General features: G+C 36.6%; 1 gene segment (V, D, J or C); it reads right to left on the bottom strand.

Annotated features, from left to right (window-relative positions):
- Positions 1 to 10,070, bottom strand: part of LOC113194836 (T-cell receptor alpha chain constant-like) — a 387,938-nt gene extending 377,868 nt beyond the window's left edge. Inside the window, 2 exon segments of the C gene segment in view lie at positions 9,604 to 9,893; positions 10,025 to 10,070. Of these exon segments, the coding sequence occupies positions 9,604 to 9,893; positions 10,025 to 10,070 (336 nt within the window).
- Between the last annotated feature and the right edge of the window lie 16,909 nt (positions 10,071 to 26,979).

The raw sequence follows: 26,979 nt of genomic DNA, 5'->3' as shown, positions 1-26,979 counted from the left end.
ATAAAACAATGGGAATAGAACATTGATCTATTTGAGCAAGAACTTTGCTCCTGGTTAATGGACAAGACTACATAAGACACGAGTCTGGGATTATTACAGAATGTACATACTTTTTATACCTTTCTCACAGGGATCACTGGATACTTCCCAAATGAGCAGGACTGTGTGCCATGTTCCTGGGCCTGTTTGGAATGTTCTTTGTCAGCTTCTGTGTATCCACCCAATGTGAGGCCTCAGATCCAAGCCGACGACCAAGGGTCTTCTGTGTTTCCTCTGGCCAAGTATTCAAATGTAGGATGTTCCAAGATCCAGAACTAGTGAGATCTTATCCTTCCAGAAACAGAATTATGTTCTTATGAAGACAATCTGACAAAAGTGCAACTTTTTGCCCAATAATCACTCATTCAAGCCAATTAAACTATGGTGTCATTAAAGTTTGTGACCCTCTTCAGGGGAGCCACACGTTTAAAATATTATGAAGTGTGTTGTAACCTGCTTCTGTTGGGTGTATATTCAAGTAGAAAGGTTCTGGTTTTCAGGTTTATGGAGCCTCAATAATCTTTCACAAGGCTGGGAACCCTTCCTAATCATCAAACAGCCATCCCACTCTTGAGGCTTAGCAATTCTTAGAGAGTTGTTGAGAAACAATTGCTTGTTTCTTGGTCCTTGCTGTACTGGGACCAGCAGAGTCCTTTCTTTTCTCCTGGCAAAGCTGCTTTCTTCTTCATTTTTCTTACCACCAACCTCTTTCATCTCTTATTATTTATGTAAACCCTGTACATTCCTGGTTGAAATCATGTTTTGAAAATAAGCCAGAATAACCTGTAAGCAGTCTTTGGTCATTTATTTATTTGTTTATTTATTTATTTGCAGTGCTGGAATTTGAACCCAGTGTCTTGTGTGAATTAGGCAAGTGCTGTACCACTGAGCTACGACCCAGCCCAGCTGCTTTCTGTCTTACCAGACATCATCACTTACATGTTAGAGCTCAGAAACATATGGGCTTGATAAGAGGTGAAAAAGAAAAAGAAATACAAGGAGAAATAAAATGTAAATCAATGCAGCAAAATAACATAAAATTATATTTATGTATATGTATAAAGTGTAAATATATACACACACACATATATACTTTTTTGTTATATCAAGTTTAAAAGTCTTTTTAACATGCAAGAATGTTAAAAGTCATATTTTATGCAAAAATTTCTTTTCATTTGTATTTTTTATTTTTATTTTAAATTATGTTAATTTGTGTTTTGATTAATTACTTCAATGAGAGAGTCATTTGCTTAAGTTTTTCATGAACCAACTTTTTAAAGAGTAGTAATTCCATTTCTTGTTTTTCTCATTATTGTTATGCTTTCACATTTATCAATACCATTTTCATGCTTCCTTGGATTTGTTTTGTTTTTCTTCTAATTTCTTCAGTTGCATGCTTGCTTAACACTTTTTTTTTCCTTTACTGGCAATGAAAGTGATAGTCAATAGCAGATTTTAATATCATCATTGGTATCATAATTAACTGGTCACTGGACCAAAGAAGCCCACCCCAGAAGGGCTTGTCAGAGACAGTAAGCATGGAGGCCTTGGGGATGTATTTTTTTTTTTTTTTTTTAGGGAGAGAGAGAGAGAGAGAGAGAGAGAGAGAGAGAGAGAGAGAGAGAGAATTTTAAAATTTATTCATTTTTTCTTAGTTCTCGGTGGACACAACATCTTTGTTGGTATGTGGTGCTGCTGAGGATCGAACCCGGGCCGCACGCATGCTAGGCGAGCGCGCTACCGCTTGAGCCACATCCACAGCCCCCTTGGGGATGTATTTTAATGTGTATTTTCTTCCTTTGTCTTCCCAGGATGCCATCTATTTTTGTTAGGGGCATATTACACAGGAGTGGTCTCATCTGTCACTCTTAGTGCCTCTCAAACCATGTACAGCTATGTCTCTGGTTCACCCTGGGAAGGCTCAGGCTGCTGAACTTTCTGTCTGGAACAATTGACAAACTGTTCATGTCATTTGTCACAGGATTCTTGTATCCTAAAAAAATATCTCTGAAAAGCTTTCAGTCCCAGAGTCTGTTTTTGTTAGCTGCTGAGCTGTGGCTGTAAGATCCAGGGTGGTTGCTGTGAACCACAGTGATGGATCTGAGTGCTGACTTAGGAAGACAGATGTGGAATAGTAATGGCAGAGCAACATTTATCCCTAGGAGAGGAGCACAGTTAGGGCCTGTCACTGGGATACTGGGACTTGTCCTTAAGGAGATATATGATCCTGGATGACCCACACCCTAAAATTAGGGGAAGGATAAGATGAAAAGTACTTTAGGGAATTCTACACTCAACCCAGAAGTGCTTCAGGGAGTCACCTACCGAGGAAGGGATGTTTGGGAGAAACAGGAAGCTCCTATGGCACCCAGAGTCTCCAACAACCCATATCTCTTTCCTTAGGACCTCACATATTCTGTGCAGTCACAGAGCTCCCACATAGAAATACAGCATTAAGGGGCATTCAGCTTCCCTTTTCTTGCCTGGTACCTTCTAGTGCAGTTGTATATCTCATTCTGAGTTTTGCTTCTATCATTGAGTTTTTCCACAGAATTCTTCCTTTCCTGAGTCCATTAATCTGTCTGTGGTGATGTGTGGTATGCATAAATCCCTTCCTAAATCCCATATCAAGATCTGCCAGGAAAAGCCCGCTGCTATAGAAAGTGACAGTCGGAGAGAAAAGAGTAATAAGAAGTTGTTACAGACTGAGTTTTAGTGAAAGGAAGCTCACATAGTACAGGAAGCTGCCTACATCACCTTCACTAGTATAGAGTCTTATCTGCTGAATAATGGAAGACTTAGCTAATTATCCTCATCTCTTCTCTTATCCATTGGCTTAAATAACAGCCTTGACAATGAAGTGAAAACTTTCCACAAAGTTGGGGTAGCAGTAGGAGGAAAGAGGCTGTGGCCACAGTTCATAATCATGGCTGTGTCAGGACAGAAGAGAAATGATTTTCTCTCTCATCAGAACAAGGAAAAGTAGCCGTAAAGAACATGACATTTACAACCCTGCAGAGAGATGGGGACCAGATCTAGGACAACAAATCAATCAAAGGTTAGAGAATGTCATGCCAGGCTCTCTTCCATCAGGTCTGTAGCCTCAGTTTCTGCAGACATCAGGGAGCAGCATATCTGTCTGTGTGATGGACAGTCTAAAGAGATAATATATGTCCTGTGGTTTCAAAGTGTTCCCTTGCTCTCTTTTTCCTGCTACATTTCTTCTATCCAGCCCATTCTTTACTCCCAGTGTGCACATACAAGAGAATACATCAGTCATGTCATTAATTGAAAATATGGGGCTTAAATTTCATAGCCATGGATGCAAAGCACAGCTTTTTTTCCCTATAATGTACTAGAGATGTGATCATGGGCAAAACTGTCTATGTTTTCTGGGCCTCTTTTTCTTTATTTGTAAGAATTTATTATATGTTGACACTGTGCTAGAGTATGAACTGGGATCTGGAAAGAAACTTTCTTATCTGACCTTATAATGGGATGACTATGTTGATGATCCCCAGTATACAGATGATAAAATTGAGATTTAAAATATTGATGAAGTTTTCTACTAGTTAATAACAGAGTTGAGATTTGGAGACTTGTCTATACAATTCATAAATCTACTCTCTTAGATGACTTATATTGCAGAAGAGGAATTATTTCTATTTTCAGTTATTATATAAATAGCCTATGTAAAAAAATCTTGTGTCATATATGCTGCATATCCACACAAATCAGAGAAATATCCACACAAAACGATGAAGAGGATAGGAAAGCAAGACATGCTTTGTACTGATTGAAGTAAATATGTTCTATAAGAGCATATAAAATTCATTCTCCTTTATTGGCTTACATATTTAAAAAGTCAACAGGCTATTTTTAGAGCCGATTTAGACTTACAGAAAATTGAGTAGAAAATATAGAATTTTCTGATACACACCATGTATACCCACCCACAGGAAAAAAATGAGTTTTATGTTGTCACGGATCAAATAGAGTATAGAAAAGCTGATATTTTTCAGTTATCATGTCCTAAAATGCATCTGACAGTTAAATGAGATGTCCATGTGTCATTATGTTGGAATGCACTCAGCACAAAGTTGGAAAAAATGGGCACATTGCAATGTGGAAGGTTATTCATTCTTCACATCCATTGCATTCTGCATTATGAGCTTTTCATATTTGCTAATCCATGGCTTGGCCTGAGTCATGGTCCACTAGCCTGCCCATTGGTTCTTAGGTGTGACCACTATGTGCCTTTCATAGTTTTGTCCTTGTGCTTTCAAAGGCTAAGGGAAAGGGTAGCAACACAGTTCCATTGAACAATTAGTGAGGTTCCACCTGGTGCAAGAACATGTAGATGTATTGTAAGGTACCTTGTAATAATTCATTATGTGTATGAAAACATTTATTTTGTGGCATAAATCCATAAATAATCCCATCACTGGTAATTTTTTTTAATGGAAGATGAGAGAGCAAAGCATCCTGTATCCTCTCTGAGATCATTATTACATAGAAAGGCTTACAGCCTGCTTTAGAATTGTGCATCTGATAATAGAATGGGTCTCAATGTAATCTTTGAGCATAGGAGAGCAATCTAAGTTGCCAGAGACATAACATTTTTTACCTGGGTATTGGTGCAGTAACAGCATAAAATGCTTCTGTTTGCCTAAACTCAACATAGAGGAGAGTTTCTTGGATTGCTGTTTTCTTTTCTGTGTAGGAGAACATCATCATTGGACACACATCCAAGGAGGTTATGAGATCATGGATTTGAAAAATTTTTTTTCTAATGTAAACATTTACTGTTATCAAGTTTCTTCCAAGCATTGATTTATGTGCTTTCTGTTGTTGTTGAGTGGAGTGTTCCATTAATACCATTGGCAACAGATTGGTTGACAGTATTGAACAGGTCTGCTGGAACTTTGCTGATTTTCTGACTTCTTCTTCTATTATTTACTAAGAACAAAAGGTTAAAGTCTCCATGTATAATTGTGGTTTAGTCTATTTTCCCTTTAGTTTTAACAGTTTTATCTTTAAGTATTTTGAATCTCTGTTTTTAGGTATATAACCCCTGTAAATAAAAATAATATTTATTTTTATTTCTGTAATATTTATTTTTCTGAAGTCTAATATTAGACATTAATATAGACCTAGACTTAGATTTTTTTTTTTTTGCACTACTAGGAATTAATCCCAGTCCTCGTGTGTGCTAGGCAAGTAAGTACTCTACCACTGAGCTACACGCCCAACCCTTTTTACTTTTTAACACAGAATCTCACCAAGTTGCCCCATGCTAGCCTCAAACTTATGATCCCCCTGCTTCAGATTCCTGAATATCTGGGATTATAAGTGTTAGGTGCAGGACAGGCTGAGTAAGCTGTCTGCAGGGCATGCCGAACAAAGTTAGCTGCAGGATGACCTGGCCACTCAAACCCTCTGTCTGGTTCTTTATCATCTGTTTGCTTCAAGCCCAAATGCCCAAGCCCCCGCTCAAGGCTGAACACTCAACCCCCCTTGGGCCAACAAGGCAGCTTGCAGACCCAGAGACCTCATTAGATTTGGGCTATAAAAACTCCCTCCTGCAGGGCCCCTCTCTCTCTCTCTCTCTCTCTTTCTTTTCTCCTCTGTTGCACTGCTGCAATAAAGATCTCTTGGTTGCTCTGAGTGTTGTGATCACTTTTCTTTCAATAAGTATGGGCCACCACTCCTGGCCAGATTTTTTTGATTAGTGTCTCCACGGATACCTTTTTCTAACTTCTAAAACTTCATGTCTATCTATGTCATTACATTTAAAGTGGGATTCATATTGGCAATAGATAGTTAAAAAAATCATACTGATAATCCTGTCTGTATATTTGTGTATTGAGATGATTTACGTTCACACAAGTTATTGAAATGATTATATGTAGGTCTACCATTTTACTGTTTATTTTCTGTTTGTGTCCTCTTTTTTGTTCCTCAATGTTATATTAAACTTTACCTATTTGTTCTTTTTTATTATTTTTTTCCTCTCAAAAGTGTACTCATGGCCTGAATTTTAGATGATGGTCCTTTAAAATAACAAATTCACAAAGCAATAAAAATAATCTTGTTTTCAGTGCAAGTAATTGGGTAATTTTATTATACAAACCCAATATGTTATTTTCCTTTTTAAGATACTGGTGCAGAAATCAATGAAAGCTACAAAAATTTTCTTTCTTTTCCAAAGACGATTGCCTTTGGTTATATGAAAACCATCAGTATCACCACTTTGATGAGTTTGTGATAGTTTTTCATTAGATTTAATTTACGTGGAAGAAATGTTGATGGTGTGCTTTTTTCCAACCTAAAATGCAAAAAGTCTACTTCATAAACATGTGAATAATAATTGTCAGAGATTTAAACATAGGATGATAATAATGATAATAAGTGCTTTCTTTTTAAAGTTATTTTTTATCAACAATATATTTTTAATTGGCACATAGTAATTGTATATGCCTATGGGGTACAGTGTGGCATTTCAATACATGCATGTAATACATAATCATCAGATCAGGGTAATGGCATATGTCACCTCAGGCATATATAATTTCTTTGTGTTGGGAACAAAGTTCTATAGCTCTTTTGAAATGTTTTAGTCATTGTCAACCACAGTCATCCTGCAATACCGTAGCCTAAGAGAGGATCTTCCTTCTTTCTAACTACATCTGCACCTGTTAACCATTCTCTTCTGCCTCCCTCCCCCACAGCTTCCTCAGGCTCTGGGAATCACTATTCTCCACTTCTTTGAGATCAGCTTCATCTATTTAGCTATTTATCTATCTGCAAAATTCATCTATTTGATTTTTAACTATTTCTATTTATATTACTTTTTTAGTGGTTTCCTTAAGGATTACATTATTCCTTCTATCGAACCTTTCATCCCCTTGTTACTGATAAGGCGCCACTTCAAGAAAAATACAGAAACCCTTCCACCATATAGTTGACTTTATCCTCCCCATTTATGTCACACTAGTCAGATGTCTTCCATCTTCAGACTTTGAAAACCTTAACAGGCAATGTTATAACAATTGATTTCAACATTATAAACATTTTAAATAAATCAGGAAGAAGAGTTGCAAATAATGCTGGCGCAGAAATCAATGAAAGCTACAAAAATTTTCTTTTTGGGAATACAAATATCTATTTGAGATTCTGATTTCAATCTTTTTGGATATATACTCTAAGGTTATATATCTGGATCTTGTGGTAGTTCTATTTTTATTTTTTTGAGGACTCTCTGTAATGTTTTCTGTAGCAACTGCACCGTTTTATATTCCCAGGAACAAGTACAAGGGCTACAATTTCACCACAGTCTAGTCCACGCTTATCGTTTTTTGTACATGACAGCTTTCATAACATGTGAGGTAATACCTCATTGTAGTTCTGATTTGCATTTTCCTGATGATTAGTGATATTAAATAGCTTTTGATACACCTGCAGGCTATTTATGTGTCTTCTTTGGAGAAATGTCTATCCAAGTCTTTTGGTCATTTTTAAATTGGGTAGCTTTTTTATTATAGTGTTATAGATGTTTCTTACATATTTTGAATATTTGCACCTTGCAGTTTGCAAATATTTTTATTCATCAGGTAAGTTGCTTTTTGGATGCACAGAGGCTTTTAGTTTGATGCAATTGCACTTGTCTATTTTTTGCTTTCATTGCTTGTACATTTAGAGTCATATCCCCAAACTAGTAGTTTTACAATTTTAAGACTTAAGTCCTTAGTCCATTTTGAGATTTTTTTTTTTGTGTATGTGTGTGTGTGTGTGTGTGTGTGTGTGTGTGTAGGGTGTAATATAGATGGTCTATTTATTTATTTATTATTTATTTTTATGTGGTGCTGAGGATCAAACGCAGTGCTTTACACATGCAAAGCAAGTGCTCTTCCTCTGAACTACAGCCCTCGCCCTTAGATGGTCTATTTAATTTTACTGTACACGGTATTCTAAAGAGTCAAGATATAGAAATAACCTAAAAGTCCATTAATCTGAATAAAAAAATGTAATATATTGTTACAATGGAATATTATTCAGCCTTGATAAAAGGAAATTTTTGCTATTTGCAACAACACAGATGAAACTGGAGGACATGATATTAAATGAAATAAGCTAGTCACAGAAGGACAAGTACTGCATGATTCCACTGCAATGAGTGTCTAAAAACTGTCATTGATAAAAACAGAGAATACAATGGTGGTTTCCAGGGATGGAATGTGGAAGGACAAACAGAGAACTAGTGTCCAATGAGTATAAAAAATTTCAGTTATGCCAGAGTAAGTTTTAAAAATCTGCTATATAACACTATCCTCAAAATTGACAATACAGTTTTGATTACTTACAACTTTGTTAAGAGGATAGATATCTTGTTAAGTGTTCTTGCAACAACATTATCAGAAACAAGAAGAAAACAAAGACACACAAGAAGTTTTTCAGAGGTGATGGATATGTTTATTTTTTTCTATTGTGATGATGCTCTCAATGGTGTATACATATGTCTAAATTCATCAAATTGTACATGATAAATATGTTTAGAAATTTCAATTGTATATCAATGAAGTTGTTTAAAAAAGAGAATTTAAAAAGTTGCTTATATTTTACAATATATATATTTTTTACTTCTGTTATTCTTTGTTCATTCTTGAAGTTCCACATATTCTTCTGGTACCATTTCCCTTCAGCCTGAAGAACTTTCTTCAGAATTCTTATAGGGCAAATCTACTCATAAAGAATTCTCTTTTCCTTTATTTGAAAATGTCTTTATTTTATTATAATATCTATAGGATATTTTCACTGGAAATAGAATTCATGGTCAACAGATTTTTTTCCCTGTAAGGTTATAAAAATTAGACAGATCATGTTTTATAGGCCATTGTGAGAACTTTGATTTTACTGTTAGAGAAATAGGAAGCTATAACAAAGATTTGAGTCTGGGGGTGACATGATCAGTGTTTGATTGGCCGCTGTATTGAGATTGGACTGTAGGAAGACAAGCAGGGAGACCAGTTAGAGTGCTCTCACAGCTTGGCCAGAGAGGTGGAGTCTAGACTATGGGTCAATTTTTAAGGTAGAACCAACTGGATTTCTTGATTAATTAGATGTGAGAAATGAGCGGAAAAAAAAAATCAATTCTGAAGTTGTAGCCAGAGATACTAAATGAACGGGGTCTCTGTCTGATGGAGAACAAAAGTGATAGAAATGCATTTTGGAGGTGAGTGGGGGAAGGATCTAATGCTCAGTACTGGCTACAGTAAGTTAGAATCCTGACCTTCTAGAAAGCAACCTCTTCATGCAGAAGGAGAACATCCACACAAGTCTCTCTGTGCTGTCTTGCTGATGTGATGGGGGTAAAACAGATGAAGTCCCTGTTCCTTTTCAGAAGTCAAGAATTCCCCAGGTCTCTCTGTGCCTGCACCCTGCACACTTTCATCACATGAAAGACTTTGCTAAAATCAGGTCAGGCTGTGCTCTGGAGTCACAGTAAGCCCAGTCTCAGAGGAGGTTTGTGCTCAGCTCCCCCTGTAGCCCTAGGCACAGTGCTACTGGAGCACAAAAGTACTTGGCTGAGTCGCTCAAGTGGGCTGAGGACTTCCTCAGGTTGAAAGACGATTCACTCTCCTTAAACTCAGCTTCAAAACCTTTGATGCCTTTAACCAGGGTGTCTCTTGCCAAGTATGTGAGGAGATGCTCAAGGTGTTGGTCTGGGTATTGGACGTACCAGAAGAGATATGGTGTTGCAGCATAGGAATAGTTGCACCTGAGCTCCAGATGGACTCCTTCGGTGACAGTGACATGGAGGTCAGGCTGGGTCACAGACTGGGCTCTGCTTCCTCCTGCAACATCAACAGTGTGTCAGTGAGACCAGGAAAAACCTACCTGTAACGAGATGGTGTCTCTATTCAGATTCTGATTGGGAACATGTTCCTTCTGTGGCGACAGAAGCAGGGAATACCATATTACTTACTTAGTGTGAAGGGCAGTCCAAGCAGTAGAATGGACACCAAGAGCATGGCTAGAGAGAAAGGAGGCGAGAGCTCGACTATGGAAGATATTTTCTGCTTAGACAAAGTATAAACTCTGTTACCAAGAGACACTTCCTTGACATTGACTGCTCTGGTGTTGATCCTACTAGAACATGCACCTCAATGAGCTGTGAGGTACAGAAGTTTGTAGAACTTGTCTGCAGACATCTCTAATCTATGCAACATTGCCCTCTGGAGGTTAAATACAGAAATAGCATCTTAATGATGTTTGCTCCATCTGTTCTTTTAGCAGTATAGCCTGCAGAGAGTGTTTATTAAAAGGGTATTTTAAACAGCAGATGGGGTAGAGAGGGAAGATGGGAGGGGAGGGGAGGGGGGATAGTAGGGGATAGGAAAGGTAGCAGAATACAACAGTCACCAATATGGCATTATGTAAAAATGTGGATGTGTAACTGATGTGATTCTGCAATTTGTATTTGGGGTAAAAATGGGAGATGATATGTCATGAGCTTTGTAATGTTTTGAAAAACCAATAAAAAAAATAAAAAAGGGTATTTTAATCTTATGAAATATATAGAATTGTTTAATTTTATAAGGTAAAGGATACCATAATCATTTTATAAATGAAGATGGATAATGGAGGAAAAGATGCATTTTGTCCAAGATAACAGTAGGTGACAACAGGAGTTTGTCACATTAATGAGTCAAGAATTCTCATTAGTAACCACTGATAACTATGGCACACTTCTCACTGCAGCCCTTTAGAGATTTTGTCCTTGCTTAGTGGATGGAAAACCAGGTCTTTATAAAGTTAAATAATCTTCCCAAATACACACAACAAGTGGCACCTTACTCTTCCCCTTCCACGTTCAGCCTCTCACCCACTATGCTGTGTTGACAGGGTGCTACTGCAAAATAATAGATGTCATTTCACCAAGAAAATTGCTCAGAGAAAAATTCGGAATAGAAAATCCTGGCAGGACTCAAACACTGAAGGGTGAGTAGTGGAAGAGTTACCAAAGACACCTCAAAGGTAGTCCAGAGAGTGAAGTAGCAAATCAGCAATAGCCGGTCTTCTTAGATGGGAGAGGGAGCTTTAAGAAAAAATAAGTGGTCAACAGAGAACATGCTAAAGAAATGTCTGATAAGAAAATAACTTTTCAGTGTCTATTGATTTTTTAAAAGCACAAAGATCATGATTTGAGTCTTTTCAGCAGAAGATGAACTGCAGTAGAGGGGAAAGGGAATGAGACAAGGTAGAAAAGTTTGAATACAGAAATCTCTTTTTTGAGATCTCCTTTTTTTCTGGATCATTTGAAGGGGAGGAAAAAGACATGGTTTAACTGGATGAGAACTCTAAAGAGGTAATGGCAGGGTTTAAAAAATTTGGCATATTATCTATATACTTTTGAAAGCATATGATCTATAAGCACTGAATCAAAGTTCTGAGGAGACTGGTAGGATGGGAGCATGAATCACAGGCCAAAAGAGCAACTTTTGGCAGGAGGATGAACAGTTATTTCTAATTTTATTGCAGTAAAAGAGAAAAAGACTGGTTTAGATTTTGGGTGCAAAAGCAGACGTCTGAAACATCTATTTCTTTTTAGTAGGATTATTTTATTCTTATAAACAGAAATTAAGTGTTTTTCCAAAGGAGTGGATGGAGATGGTTATGGATTATGAATTCTGAGGTCAATGAGAAGTGTTGAAACAGCCCCTGTAGGAAGTGGCAGTGAGAGATGGTTACAGAGAAAATGAATCCTTTCCTGGCAACACTGTGGGCCTAGTCGGTGTTGACAATAATATGGTTCAATGACACTTGTCTGCACATCTGTGTGATTACCTTGAATACTATTTATCAGACAAGGTATGCATTATAAGAAAGATATTAATCCAAAGTGTTGGGCCATGCAGTTAAGTCATAGGTAAGAGAATAAAAGAAAACTCTGGGGAATAAGATGACATTAAAGGAACTAAATGACATATATAGTTAAATGACAAGTGCAGGGAGAGGGTCTGTGTGAGTCTCAGGATCACTGGTTTAGGACCAGATGAAAGATTTTATGAGAGTCAACATCTGACTGGAGAATTATTACAAGATCTTCCCATGTGGACATATAAGTCATGCAGTATTTAGGTTACAGTGGAAACTTCTAAGCTGTGTCAAACCCTTCAATTTGAGAGGAGTGTTTACTGTTTATGAAGATGATAGTAATAAAGTAAAGGAAGAAAAAGGCCTGAGGGCACAGAGATGAGGCCCAGACAGTACTGGGAACAAAGAGAACACAGCTGCTACCTCCAAATCTGGGGTGTTTTATCTGAGAGAGAATAAGGCACATGAGAGAAAATCTAAGCAGAGAGTTGGGTCTCAGTTAAGGCATGTAAAATGGCTATAAAATGTTATTTTAGTCACAGGGGCTATAAATACATTTTATTTTATTTTATTTTTGCAATGCTGGGGTGGAATCCAGGGCCTCCCACAGCTGGGCAAAGCACTTTATCACTGAGCTGCATCCCCAAGATGTTTGTTTTTGATGGAGTGGGGATTAAAAGGCCCACGGGAAACGTTTTCATGGCAAGAGATGAGACAGGTCAGTATAGAAAATGAAAGAAGACAGTCAAATCCCCTGATGAATGATTCACCTCTGGAAGGAGTCAATCATGTTGGACTGAAGGTGCTTCCCAGAGGTCCTGGTACACAGGAGCATGACTGCAATAAAGTTACAGGTGCTCAGGGCTTGAGGTGCTGCAAATATCAGTAAATTATGGGCTACACAGAGGAACTCAGCTTTCATCAAGTCTGTGAGAAAGTCTACAAGTGTTTCAATTCGCTGATGAAGAGCTCCCCACCTCACATTGAAACCCACTGGCAGAGGCCACATCTGGAACACCATCCAGAAGCCTGGCGATCACTGCACTTGTTGTCTTAGAAATTATTGCCTGAGTCTCTTCAATGAAGGCTGTGACGTGCTGCCAGCTTTGGGGTGTTTTATTTAGGCTAACTGAGATTCTTCTTCCTTGATCTCCCATCTATTGATAATTTAGGTATTGATCCCTCCACTTTATTTTTCTGTACATCAGCTCTCTTTCTTACTTATCAAATATGATCTCCAAAAACAGTCATTGTAAAACTGTTTTTATAAATGCCACAAATACACACATATTTTTTTTCCCATTTCACTAGCCTGTCAAATCCAAAGACTGGATGAATCATTTTCCTTACCTACTATTATGCCAAACTGGAAGCATTCCCTAGGTTCTGGGGTTATATCAATAATTGCAAAGACGTTGGCTTACAAAGTTTATTGACATAATGTGTCTTAATGATGTGGGAATCCTTTAATATTTTAGGCTATGACAGATACTGCTTCTTATCTATGAATGGATTTTCTTCTTCTTGCTAACTAATACAATCTTCATGTTGTTTTAGTTAGTAGTGTTCCTAGATAAAAATACATACCTCTTTCAGACTTTTATAGCTTGGGATTGCCATGGACTCTGTTGTGAACCATAAGATAAGAGCATCATGGTCTCTTTCTCATGAGACCTTATTCAGTAGACTTTTTAACTTTTCTAAAAATCCAAAACATTAATAGCTAGATTCTTTTGTCCATATCGAGGGCCAAAAATTCTATTGTATTCCAAATGTAGGAAAACAGACTGTTGTCCTATTTCTCATCTATGGCATTCTAATACAGGACCAGAGCTTACTCAAAATCTGAAGTCGTGTTTGTTTAATGGCTGTGTTGTCAAAGCAGTTGAGATGCAAGACAGAACTAGCATGAAAACACCTGAAATTTTAGTTTTATTTCACAGATCACTTTGTAATTAATATGGAATCATTGTATCATTTTAAAGTTTTTATTTCAGCATAGTGATATGCAGAAGAAATTAAAAAGATAAAAGTATACAGCTTGATAAGTGGTCACAAAATTCAACACACCCTTGCAGCTAGCATCCAGTTCAAGAAATAGAACATCAGTTAAAATCAGAGCCCCAACATGAGCTATCCCAGTTATCCTGTAGCACGGGCAGCACTATTTTGACTTATAACATTAGCTATATCTCTTTTTGTATTTTATGGAATTGGTATATTTATTCTCCATCTGGATATCTTCTTTTGTGAAGAGCTTGTAAGACATTTTCCCTTTTATTAGTTTGCTTATTTTCTTCTTGGTTTAAAGAAGACCTTTTTCAAAATCTAAACAGGCCCTTTGACAATGATGGGTGCCACAAATATTCTATGTTCACAGGCTATCCTTTTAACCTTATGCACCTAATTTTCAGGTAGTTCAATTTTGATGTTTTGATCTTTTTTATTCTGCTTAAGAAATGTTTATCAAACACAAGCAATGAAAACTTTATTTTCTTCCAAAAGATTTATACTTTATTGTTATGTTCAGATCTGCACTCCAACTTAACTGCAACTTGCATGTGATGTGAGATAAAGGCCAAGATACGTGTTTTTCCATATAATAATTTACTGAATGCCATTCATTCAACAGTCCTCCTGTTTTCATTATTTCCCTTTGAAAATGCTGTGCTTGTTTTCCAATTTAAACTTTAATATTATTATAAACAAAATGTTATCACTTATCAAAAAAAAGGAATTAATGAGAACATGAACATGATGTGAAATATATCCCCGCCTACACTCTGCTACCCATGGGACATCCTTGGGCTCTTTATTTTCATGGAACTCTAACCCATGCCCTTGTGTTGTTTTTTGGGTCCCTAGCATTTATCAATAAAATTTTCAGTTATGAATATTTTTCCATTCATTGAAGATTTTGTTGAGTGCCTACCATTTTCAGGCACTGTTCTAGACAAATAGAATACTTCCGTGGGTAAAGAAAACAAAACCATAGTATGTTCAAATACAGGAGAGTACAGATGGTGCTCGGTGAAAGGAGAGTGAGATCAAAGGCTGTTCAAAAGAGGGAATGAGTATGAGAAAAGTAATGTCAGAAACCTGGAAAGAATCACCATCATCAAGTATTTCTATTGTCATTTGAATATTTAGGGGCCTACAATGCTAGCTACCTGGTCAAGGACCACTGATTTTCTCAACTCATAACTCACAATTACTGTGGGAGTATTCCTGACATGTTGCTCTAACGTGAGTATCTGGATGGGCACCATGATCTGTTCCACTGATGTCCCATTTGATTCATTATTTTAAGGCTTTCTTACTATTTCTTTCAGCCAGGCAAAGCAGAACAATGTATGTTCAGACTTTAGTGCTTGATAATTTCGGGTAGAGAATGCATTAAAATTTTCATGCTAACTTATTAAGGGACTGTGAATATGAGCAAGGTTGAGACCTCTTTGAGACAGTTCCCTAATTGGTAATAAAATAATTTATACTTTACCAAATTATAATGAATATTAAAAATACATTTATGGATTTTATGAAAGATATTGACCTTTGAAGCCAAACAGGAAATAAGTACTTCATAGATCTGACTATTTAGAAATTAAAAACAACCACATTAAAAATAAAGGTATTATGTTTGAGTAAAATATTGAAGCAAATAAGCATTATCTACATTTTAGAAATAATTTCTATAAAGAAAAAGGAAAATAATCTAAGAGGAAAAAATGTCCAAATGTAGAAATAAATAATGAAGAAAATTGAATGACAAAAGTGCTGCTATGTAAAAAAGTTGCTCAAAATTTCTAGGAGCCAGGTGCTGTGGTGCCCAACTGTAATTTCAGCAGTTTGGGAGGCTGAGACAGGAGGATCACAAGTTCAAAGTCAGCCTCAGCAAAGGTGAGGTGCTAATCAATTCAGTGAGACCCTGTCTCTAAATAAAGTACAAAATAGGGCTGCAGAGGTGGCTTAGGGGTTGAGTACTACTGAGTTCAATCCCTGGTACCAAAAAAAAAAAAAATTCTAGGAGCAATGTGCATTAATTGTATATATTTATGGGGTACAGTGTGATATTTCAAAACATGTATATAATATGTACTGATCAAATCAGGATAATTAATTTTTCCATCTCCTTAGCATTACTTTGAGTTTGGAATCCTCCATATTCCTTTCTTCTGGTTATTCACAAAATATATAAGTTTACTATGAACTGGAGTCAGCTGTGTATTACTGGAATTTATTACTTTTAAGGATGTTTGTGGAGATAAATACCCTGACTTGATCATTACACACCATATTTATGTATCAAATTCTCACAGTGCATACCATAATATGTGCAATAAAGTAATAAAAACAGTAAAAATTGAAAAGTAGTAGGAATCAGGAAAACATCTTTAAGAAAAATTCTTTGTATTATTAAAAATATTGATAGTCTCAATTTCTACAAGAACTTAAAATGGGTCCTTTCACTCACTGTTGGTGGGTATATAATCATTGATACTATTTGGAGAGCAAATTATTACTTTCTTTACAATTTGAAATGTATCCTTCCTTTTTTTTGTAAAAAATGTTTAATTTTTAGTTGTGGTTGGACACAATACCTTTATTTTATTTATTTTTATGTGGTGCTGAGGATCGAACCCAGGGCCTTGCACGTGCTAGGCAAGCGCTCAATTGCTGACCCACAACCCCAGCCCTCAAATGTACCCTTCCTTTGATAAAGCAATTTCAATTTTAGAAATCTCATTAAAATAAACACTTATATACATATACAAAGAAAATTCTACAAATGAATAGAACACAATATTTTTTAGGACAAGAAAGAATTAATTAAATGATGAACTATTTCAAGTATTAAGTATGCCTTTAAAAAGAGTAAAGAAGACTTCTCTATTGATGTAGAAAGATCTCCAGAACAGTTTATTAAATGACACACAAAATAAATGTTACAAAAAAAGACATGTGGCCAAAAAAATCAAACAAATATAATTTACATGACAAACTTATGTGTATATAGTTGCATAAAATTATATGCATATATATAATATAAAATTTATGTATGCATATGTATACATATATACATACACAAAATTAAAAGGAAAAAAAGCTGGCATTATTTGGCTTAAACTGACAAAACTGATGCTATCTGAGAAGGGTGGTGCAAGCTGGGGTGGATTGAGGGCAATTTAGCCAGGGGCTTTCACTTTTGTTCTGCCTGCCTGAGTCTTTTTTGTGATGAGGTGAATAGGTGTGTTGCTTAGGAATATAAAAAAAAAGTGATAAAAACTCTTTGTAGAGTCATGATTTACGACAAATACAACATAAATTAATACTCACTTAATTTTTATTTATTTCTAAAAACGTTTTCTTCATGCATGCCTTAGTCTGGCTTCGGAAAACATTTCATATCTTTCCAACAGAAAGATCAATTACCAGAACAACTAAAGAGCTGTGACTTCCCTCTGAATCAAAACTTAGGTTTTCCAATAATTTCTTATCCACTTTACCAAAGTTCTGGAAGGTGTTAGATGCAATTCAGATGAAGGAACCAGAGGTTAGTTCTCTGCTTTGACCATCAGAAAGCACTCCTAATGATTTTATTTTTTGAACCAATATATTTGTGTATACATTAAAAAAAAAAACACATAACTTTGTTCTGAAACTTCAGAGTTCAGTGCAACTCCACTGGGTTAGTCTAGTCTCCCCACATCATTATTTGTAACTCCTTCTTCCAAAAATATGTTTACATATATTTGTTCAATCCCAATATACACATAATCAGAATGACTCATACTGCCTACGGAATGAAGTTATTATCTAGAGTACAATATCTGTTTACATTTCTTTTGCCTTTAGCCTTACAGTGTCCACTCAAAATACTATTTTCAAAAGTTGAGTTATTTTCTTCCACACTAAAAAAAACCCAAAAAAACAAAACAAACTTTAGTGTGGTTGTATAATTCATTGTAAAAAACCAAACTCATTTGTTGTGGAATCTATTTCATTTGGAGTTAAGTAATATTTTTGTAACTTAAAAATTTGCATATAATACAAATTTGTGGTATATAGACGTGGGCTATGCCTCATCAACCCCAGGTAACCCTTATTATGTTTCCCATGTTTTAGCTTTGCCTTTGCCTGAGGTTTTATTCATGGAACCGTATGATATATATAGTCTTTTGAACCTAGTTTCCTTAGTTTATCAAGTTGCAATGAAGATTAATCCATGTTTTTGTGAGAGTCAATAATCCGTACTTTGTTGTTGTTGTTGTTCTGGGTGGTTCTTTTTTTTTTTTGTAAGAACATTTTTTTTTATTATTTTTTTTATTGGTTGTTCACAACATTACAAAGCTCATGACATATCATATTTCATACATTAGATTGAAGTGGGTTATGAACTCCCAATTTTACCCCAAATGCAGATTGCAGAATCACGTCGGTTACACATCCACAATTTTACATAATGCCCAATTAGTAATTGTTGTATTCTGCTACTTTTCCTATCCCCTACTATCCCCCCTCCCCTCCCCTCCCATCTTCTCTCTCTACCCCATCTATTGTAATTCATTTCTCTCCTTGTTAATTTTCCCATTCCCCTCACAACCTCTTATATGTAATATTGTATAGCAATGAGGGTCTCCCTTCATTTCCATGCAATTTCCCTTTTCTCTCCCTTTCCCTCCCATCTCATGTCTCTGTTTAATGTTAATCTTTTCTTCCTGCTCTTCCTCCCTGCTCTGTTCATAGTTGCTCTCATTATATCAAAGAAGACATTCGGTATTTATTTTTTAGGGATTGACTAGCTTCACTAAGCATAATCTGCTCTAGTGCCATCCATTTACCTGCAAATTCTATGATTTTGTCATTTTTTATTGCTGCATAGTACTCCATTGTGTATAGATGCCACATTTTTTTTATCCATTCATCTATTGAAGGGCATCTGGGTTGGTTCCACAGTCTAGCTATTGTGAATTGTGCTGCTATGAACATCGATGTGGCAGCATCCCTGTAGCATGCTCTTTTAAGGTCTTCAGGGAATAGTCCGAGAAGGGCAATAGCAGGGTCAAATGGTGGTTCCATTCCCAGCTTTCCCAGGAATCTCCAAACTGCTTTCCAAATTGGCCGCACCAATTTGCAGTCCCACCAGCAATGTACAAGAGTACCCTTTTCTCCACATCCTCGCCAGCACTTGTTGTTGTTTGACTTCATAGTGGCTGCCAATCTTACTGGAGTGAGATGGTATCTTAGGGTGGTTTTGATTTGCATTTCTCTGACTGCTAGAGATGGTGAGCATTTTTTCATGTACTTGTTGATTGATTGTATATCCTCCTCTGAGAAGTGTCTGTTCAGGTCCTTGGCCCATTTGTTGATTGGGTTATTTGCTATCTTATTGTCTAATTTTTTTGAGTTCTTTGTATACTCTGGATATTAGGGCTCTATCTGAAGTGTGAGGAGTAAAAATTTGTTCCCAGGATGTAGGCTCCCTATTTACCTCTCTTATTGTTTCTCTTGCTGAGAAAAAACTTTTTAGTTTAAGTAAGTCCCATTTGTTGATTCTTGTTATTAACTCTTGTGCTATGGGTGTCCTATTAAGGAATTTGGAGCCCGACCCCACAATATGTAAATCATAGCCAACTTTTTCTTCTATCAGGCATAGAGTCTCTGATTTGATATCAAGGTCCTTGATCCATTTTGAGTTAACTTTTGTGCATGGCGAGAGAAAGGGATTCAGTTTCATTTTGTTGCATATGGATTTCCAGTTTTCCCAACACCATTTGTTGAAGATGCTATCCTTCATCCATTGCATGCTTTTAGCCCCTTTATCAAATATAAGATAGTTGTAACTTTGTGGATTAGTCTCTGTGTCCTCTATTCTATACCATTGGTCCACCCGCCTGTTTTGGTACCAGTACCATGCTGTTTTGGTCACTATTGCTCTGTAATATAGTTTGAAATCTGGTATCGCTATACCGCCTGATTCACACTTCCTGCTTAGAATTGCTTTTGCTATTCTGGGTCTTTTATTTTTCCATATGAATTTCATGATTGCTTTATCTATTTCTTCAAGAAATGCCTTTGGGATTTTGATTTGCATTGCATTAAACCTATAGAGAACTTTTGGTAATATCGCCATTTTGATAATGTTAGTTCGGCCTATCCATGAACAGGGTATATTTTTCCATCTTCTAAGGTCTTCTTCTACTTCTCTCTTTAGGGTTCTGTAGTTTTCATTGTATAAATCTTTCACCTCTTTTGTTAGGTTGATTCCCAAGTATTTTATTTTTTTTTGAGGATATTGTGAATGGAGTGTTTTTCCTCATTTCCGTTTCAGAAGTTTTGTCGCTGATATACAGAAATGCCTTTGATTTGTGCGTGTTGATTTTATATCCTGCCACTTTGCTGAATTCATTTATTAGTTCTAATAGTTTCTTTGTAGATCCTTTTGGGTCTTCTAGGTATAGAATCATGTCATCTGCAAATAGTGATAATTTAAGTTCTTCTTTTCCTATTGTTATGCCTTTAATTTCCTTTGTCTGTCTAATTGCTCTGGCCAGTGTTTCGAGAACTATATTGAATAGAAGTGGTGATAGAGGGCATCCCTGTCTTGTTCCAGATTTTAGAGGGAATGCCTTTAACTTTTGTCCATTCAGAATGATGCTAGCCTGAGGCTTAGCATAGATAGCTTTTACAATGTCAAGGTAAGTTCCTGTTATCCCTAGTTTTTCTAATGTTTTGAACATAAAGGGGTGCTGTACTTTGTTGAATGCTTTCTCTGCGTCTATCGAGATGATCATATGGTTCTTATCTTTAAGTCTAGTGATGTGGTGAATAATATTTATGGATTTACGTATATTGAACCATCCTTGCATCCCAGGGATGAATCCTACTTGATCATGGTGCACAATTTTTTTGATGTGTTTTTGTATTCGATTTGCCAGAATTTTATTGAGGATTTTTGCATCTAGGTTCATTAGAGATATTGGTCTGTAGTTTTCTTTCTTTGAGGTGTCTTTGTCTGGTTTCGGAATCAGGGTGATGTTGGCCTCATAGAATGAATTTGGAAGAGCTCCCTTTTTTTCTATTTCCTGAAATAACTTGAAAAGTATTGGTATTAATTCTTCTTTAAAGGTTTTGTAAAACTCCGCTGTATACCCATCTGGTCCTGGGCTTTTCTTGGTTGGTAGTCTTTTGATGGCTTCTTCAATTTCATCCATTGATATTGGTCTGTTCAAATTGTGTGTATCCTCCTGACTCAGTCTGGGCAAATCATATGACTTAAGAAATTTATCGATGTCTTCACTATCTTCTATTTTATTGGAATATAGGTTTTCAAAATAATTTCTAATTGTCTTCTGTATTTCTGTAGCATCTGTTGTGATATTGTCTTTTTCATCCCGTATGTTAGTAATTTGAGTTTTCTCTCTTCTTCTCTTCGTTAGCATGGCTAAAGGTCTGTCGATCTTATTTATTTTTTCGAAGAACCAACTTTTAGTTTTGTTAATTTTTTCAATAGTTTCTTTTGTTTCAATTTCATTGATTTCCGCTCTGATTTTAATTATTTCTTGCTTTCTGCTACATTTGCTGTTGTTTTGCTCTTCCTTTTCTAGGGCTTTGAGATGAAGTGTGAGCTCATTTATTTGTTGGTTTTTCTTTTTTTGAGGAATGACCACCAGGCGATGAATTTTCCTCTTAAAACTGCTTTCATTGTGTCCCATAGATTCCGATATATTGTGTCTGTATTTTCATTTATCTCTAAGAATTTTTTGATTTCCTCCTTTATGTCTTCTGTAACCCATTGATCATTCAGTAACATATTGTTCATTTTCCATGTGATGCAGGATTTTTCCTTCCTTCTTTTATCATTGATTTCCAGTTTCATTCCATTATGATCAGATAAAATGCATGGTATTATCTCCACCCCTTTATATTTACTGAGGGTTGCCCTATGGCATAATATATGGTCTATTTTTGAGAAGGATCCATGTGCTGCTGAGAAAAAAGTATATCCACTTGATGATGGTTGATATATTCTATATATGTCAGTTAAGTCTAGGTTATTGATTGTGGTATTGAGTTCTATAGTTTCTTTATTCAACTTTTGTTTGGAGGATCTGTCCAATGGTGAGAGAGGTGTGTTGAAGTCACCCATAATTATTGTGTTTTCGTCTATTTGATTCGTGAACTTGAGGAGAATTTGTTTTATGAATATCGCAGCGCCATTATTTGGTGCATAAATATTGATAATTGTTATGTCTTGTTGGTGAATGGTTCCTTTTAACAGTATATAGTGTCCTTCTTTATCCCTTTTGATTAACTTAGTCTTGAAGTCGATTTTATTCGATATGAGGATGGCCACCCCTGCTTGCTTACGAGGACCGTGTGCGTGGTATATTTTTTCCCATCCTTTCACCTTCAGCCTGTGTATGTCTTTTCCAATCAGATGTGTCTCCTGGAGGCAGCATATTGTTGGATTTGTTTTTTTAATCCATGATACCAGCCTATGTCGCTTTATTGGAGAGTTTAAGCCATTAACATTCAGAGTTACTATTGATATATGGTTTGTACTTCCATCCATGTTTGATTATTTATCCTTTTTTAAAAAAATTTAGTTTGTTTCTCCATGATTATCTTTCCCCTCACCCTCTGTCTTTACCGAGGCACTTCCCTCTGATGGTTTTGGTTATTGTTTTTCATTTCTTCCTCGTGTAGTGTTTTGCTCAAAATGCTTTGCAATGCTGGTTTTCTGGCTGCAAATTCTTTTAACTTTTGTTTATCATGAAAGATTTTTATTTCGTTGTCATACCTGAAGCTTAATTTTGCTGGATACAGAATTCTTGGTTGGCATCCATTGTCTTTCAGTGTTTGAAATACATTGTTCCATGACCTTCTTGCTTTCAGTGTCTGTGATGAAAAATCTGTTGTTAATCTTATTGGTTTACCCCTGAATGTAATCTGTCTCTTTTCTCTTGTAGCTTTTAATATTTTCTCTTTGTTCTGTATATTGGATATCTTCATAACAATGTGTCTTGGCGTTGGTCTACTGTGATTTTGTGTGCTCGGTGTCCTGAATGCATCTTCAATTTGTATATCTGTTTCCTTTTTTATTTCTGGAAAGTTTTCTGTAATTATTTCATTCAGCAGGTTACTCATTCCCTTGGTTTGAATCTCTGTGCCTTCTTCTATCCCGATGACTCGTAAATTTGGTTTTTTTATGTTATCCCATAACTCTTGGATGTTTTTCTCGTGATTTTTAAGCAGCCTTTCTGAGTTGGCTAGACTCTTTTCAAGATGATATATTTTGTCTTCATTATCTGACGTTCTGGCTTCTACTTGCTCCACTCTGTTAGTGATACTCTCAATTGAGTTTTTAATTTGATTTATCGTTTCCTTCATTTCTAGAATTATTGTTTGATTATTTTTTATAATCTCTATCTCCTGATAAAGATGCTTAACTTCTTCTTTTATCTGTTTATGTAACTCATTCTCAATGTGTTCTTTTGCTGCTTGAATTTGCTGTCTCGTATCCTCTTTAAGGTTCCATTCCATCTGTCTAAGGTGTTCCTTGAGTTCTTTATATGAACATTTTTCCGATGACTCTAGGTCCTCCTGAATATTTAGGCTGTCCTGCATTGTTTGTACTCCTTTTTTTCCTTGCTTTTTGAAGCTGCTCATGTTACTTCTTGTTCTGTTTGACTGCTGAGTTACTGTTTACTCCTATAAATTTATTTGATGCTTGGGAGGAAAGGTATTAGAAGGGAAGGGAAGAAGTCACTAAAGAGAATGAGAGTAAGCAGGTAGAATTCAAGGAAGGGGGGATAAGATAATTGAAAAGAAATGAAAAGACAAAAGAAGAAAAAAATAGGAAATAAAAAAAGAAAAAGAAAAAAATTTATAAAAAAAAGAATAAAACAAAAATTAAAATTAAAATTGGAAGAAAAAAAAATTTTTTAATTGTAAAAAAAAAATTTAAAAAACAAGAAAGAAAAATGAAATGAAAGAAAACCCCAAATCAAAATCAAAAAAAAAAAAAAAAGAAGAGAAAATAAAAAAGAAAAAAAAAACACTAATAAATGCAGTCTTAGAGTTTGATTAACTTCTCTTCCAGTAGGTGGCGCTGTGCCCACCAGGCCAAGTTTCTCCTGTCAATACGCGGGAACCAATCACCGTGCAGCAGCTCCTCCTCCCAGACTGGGCGAGTCTCCAATCCTGAGTGCCTAGGGCCTCCTCTTGTGTCTAGTCACTTCCCCACTTTTCCTCTAGCCAGGCCCCTCTCACGGGTGCCGATCACCACAATAATGGGTCTACTGCTCCCGGGAGCCCTGTTTTCATGGACGATTGGGCACACTCTCCCAGATTGCCTGTCCCTCAGACCCTAAGTTTGTGGAGCTTAGGGCTGAGAATCCTCAGCGAATTTTACTTGCCCTCCGGTAGCCACGCCCCGGTAGCTGGTGCACGAGACCTCAGCTGTCAGCTCTGGTGGGAGTGGTAGTTCCGCGCCGCGGGTCCCTCGCCACCTCTAATTCCCTCGGTCTGGCTACCGCGCTCACGGGAGAGCTGGGAGGGGCCCTTAAGGTTTCCCCGATGTGTGGAGAGGGAAGGCTAGGGGATTACACACCTGTAGCCGCAGGATTCAATGAAGTTATCTCCTCCGCCGCAGTCTGATGACGTCAGTTCTCTGCCATGGTGGTATCTCTTGCAAATGGCGACAGTTCGTTTCCCTTTGCCGGGTGACCAATGCAATGGGTGGGTCCTTACTGTCTCTCCCAAGCCCCGTTTGAAACCTGTGGCCACTACCTATGAAGGCTCGGTTGCCATTACCTCCGTAGGATCAGAAGGGCTGACCAGTTGTTTCAGCCGGATGGATTAGTGCTGAGTCACAGCTGTTTGTCTGCGGGAATCAGGCGAATGGGAGCTTGAATTCAGCCAATCCGGGCTCAGTGTGTGTTCTTAGAGGTCCAGATTGATCACCCCAGATCCACGTCAGCTCAGCATTGCTTAGTGATCCTGAGCAAACAGATTTAGGCTGTTTACGACTCCCTATGCCTGCACAGCTGAAGAGGTCAGAGACTTGATCTCTCCGCGCCCGCCGCCATGTTGGAATCTCCCTGGGTGGTTCTTAACCGTATGGATGTTCTACAATTAGCTTACCCATTCTTCAGTCCAAGGACATCTGGATTGTTTACAGTTTTTACTGATCATGCATTAAGCTTCCATAAACATTCTTACAGAATTTTTTGTGTGAATCAAACTTCTATTTATTTTCACTAAACACCTAGAAGAGGAATTGCCTAATCACATTGTAAGTGAATGTTTAAATTTATAAGGACTGACAAATTTTTGTATGTGGGATCCACTTACACTTCTTTCTATCTGCAGCATCTGAGAGTTCCTGTTGATCTACATCCTCAACAGCACTTGAAGTTGCCCAATTTTTGGATTTTAGTCATTTTTTAAAATAAGTAAATTTGCTTAATCTCTGTAGGCTCGATTTCTTCCCTTATGAGCTGGAAATTATAATATCAGCTTCATAAAGTGATAGTATTATTATTTACTTTTATTATATCCTCTTATAAGTGAAGGAGAAAGGAAGAGATGTCAACTAATGGATCCAGTTTTGGCAAAAAAGCAGCAGAAAAATCACTTTTACAGAGTGGTGATACAGATTCAAGGAAAAGAATTACTATTACATCCTAAAGAAGGCTTTCAAACAAATTGTATTGATATGCTTTTTTAACATAGTTGAACATAACAGTCATAGGAAGTATCTTCAAATAATCTTGTACAAAGAAGATGCTTTGGAAGAGAAAGCCAATGAACTCCAACACTAAGTCAAACAGTATTGTCAGTCAAACCCTTGTTTGTGTATATAGAATTTACTAGAAAGAAAATAACAGGCACAAGATGAGAGCCCCTCACATGTGCTTAACAAGGAAAGATACACTGATCTTTCGTTCAGGAAATAATAAAGAAGAAAAGAAACAATCTGTGAAGGGAACCATAAAATATCAGACTAAGCTCCATTGAAATATGATAGAAAACTCAAACTAAATCTTAATTATACTAATATTTTTTCTTCAAAAGTAAATCATTTCTTGCAGTTGTTTTGTCAGGCAAAATCATTTTTTTCCATGGATAATAATGGGCACTTTTTGATCTTTCCAGAATTGCTTATGAAACTGTTTAGAACTCATCTTATTTTTCAATGCTTGTGATAAATTTATCTTTTACTTTGGAGTGATTTGTAGCATAAAAATGCAGAAAATATATTAAAGGAAGAAGAGAAGGGAGAACAATCTAAGTAGGGCAAAACCTCAAGAAAAGGAAAAGAGGATAGTTGGAGTGGACCAATGCACAGGGAGCCAGTGCTGTGGCAGGGATCCAGCAATCCCACCACTGGGTGTATAGACAGAGGGAATGAAATGATTATGTCAAAGAAATTCCTGCATTTGCATGTGTGTTGCAGCACTGTTCACAATAGGCAAGCAGTGTAATCAACCAAAGTTCCCATCAATAAATGAATGCATAAAGAAATTGTGGTACGTTCATACTACAATTCATGGAAAAATGCAAAAAAATTACTTTGTCATTCAGCTGTGAATCAAACACCTCACCTGTAATGTTTAACCTCTACAATGCAGTTGCATTGTGTGGTCTTAGAAATTACTATGATGCAATAGATAAACTATGGAACCAAAGATACCCTTCAACAGATGAGTGGATAAAGAAAATGTGGTGTATATACACATATTACTCAGCCTTAAAGATGAATAAAATTGGGGCTGGGGATGTGGCTCAAGCGGTAGCGCGCTCGCCTGGCATGCGTGCGGCCCGGGTTCGATCCTCAGCACCACATACCAACAAAGATGTTGTGTCTGCCGAAAACTAAGAAATAAAATGTTAAAATTCTCTCTCTCTCTCTCTCTCTCTCTCTCTCTCTCTCTCTCTCTCCTCACTCTCTCTTTAAAAAAAAAGATGAATAAAATTATGGAATTTTCAGGTAAATGGATGGAGCCAGAGAATATTATGCTAAGCGAAATAAGCCAACCCCAAAACCAAAGGTCG

Source organism: Urocitellus parryii, chromosome 6, assembly GCF_045843805.1.
Source record: "Urocitellus parryii isolate mUroPar1 chromosome 6, mUroPar1.hap1, whole genome shotgun sequence".
Taxonomy (NCBI): Eukaryota; Metazoa; Chordata; class Mammalia; order Rodentia; family Sciuridae; genus Urocitellus; species Urocitellus parryii.
The sequence above is the reverse complement of the archived record's forward strand: the minus strand, read 5'-3'. Positions and strand labels throughout refer to the sequence as shown.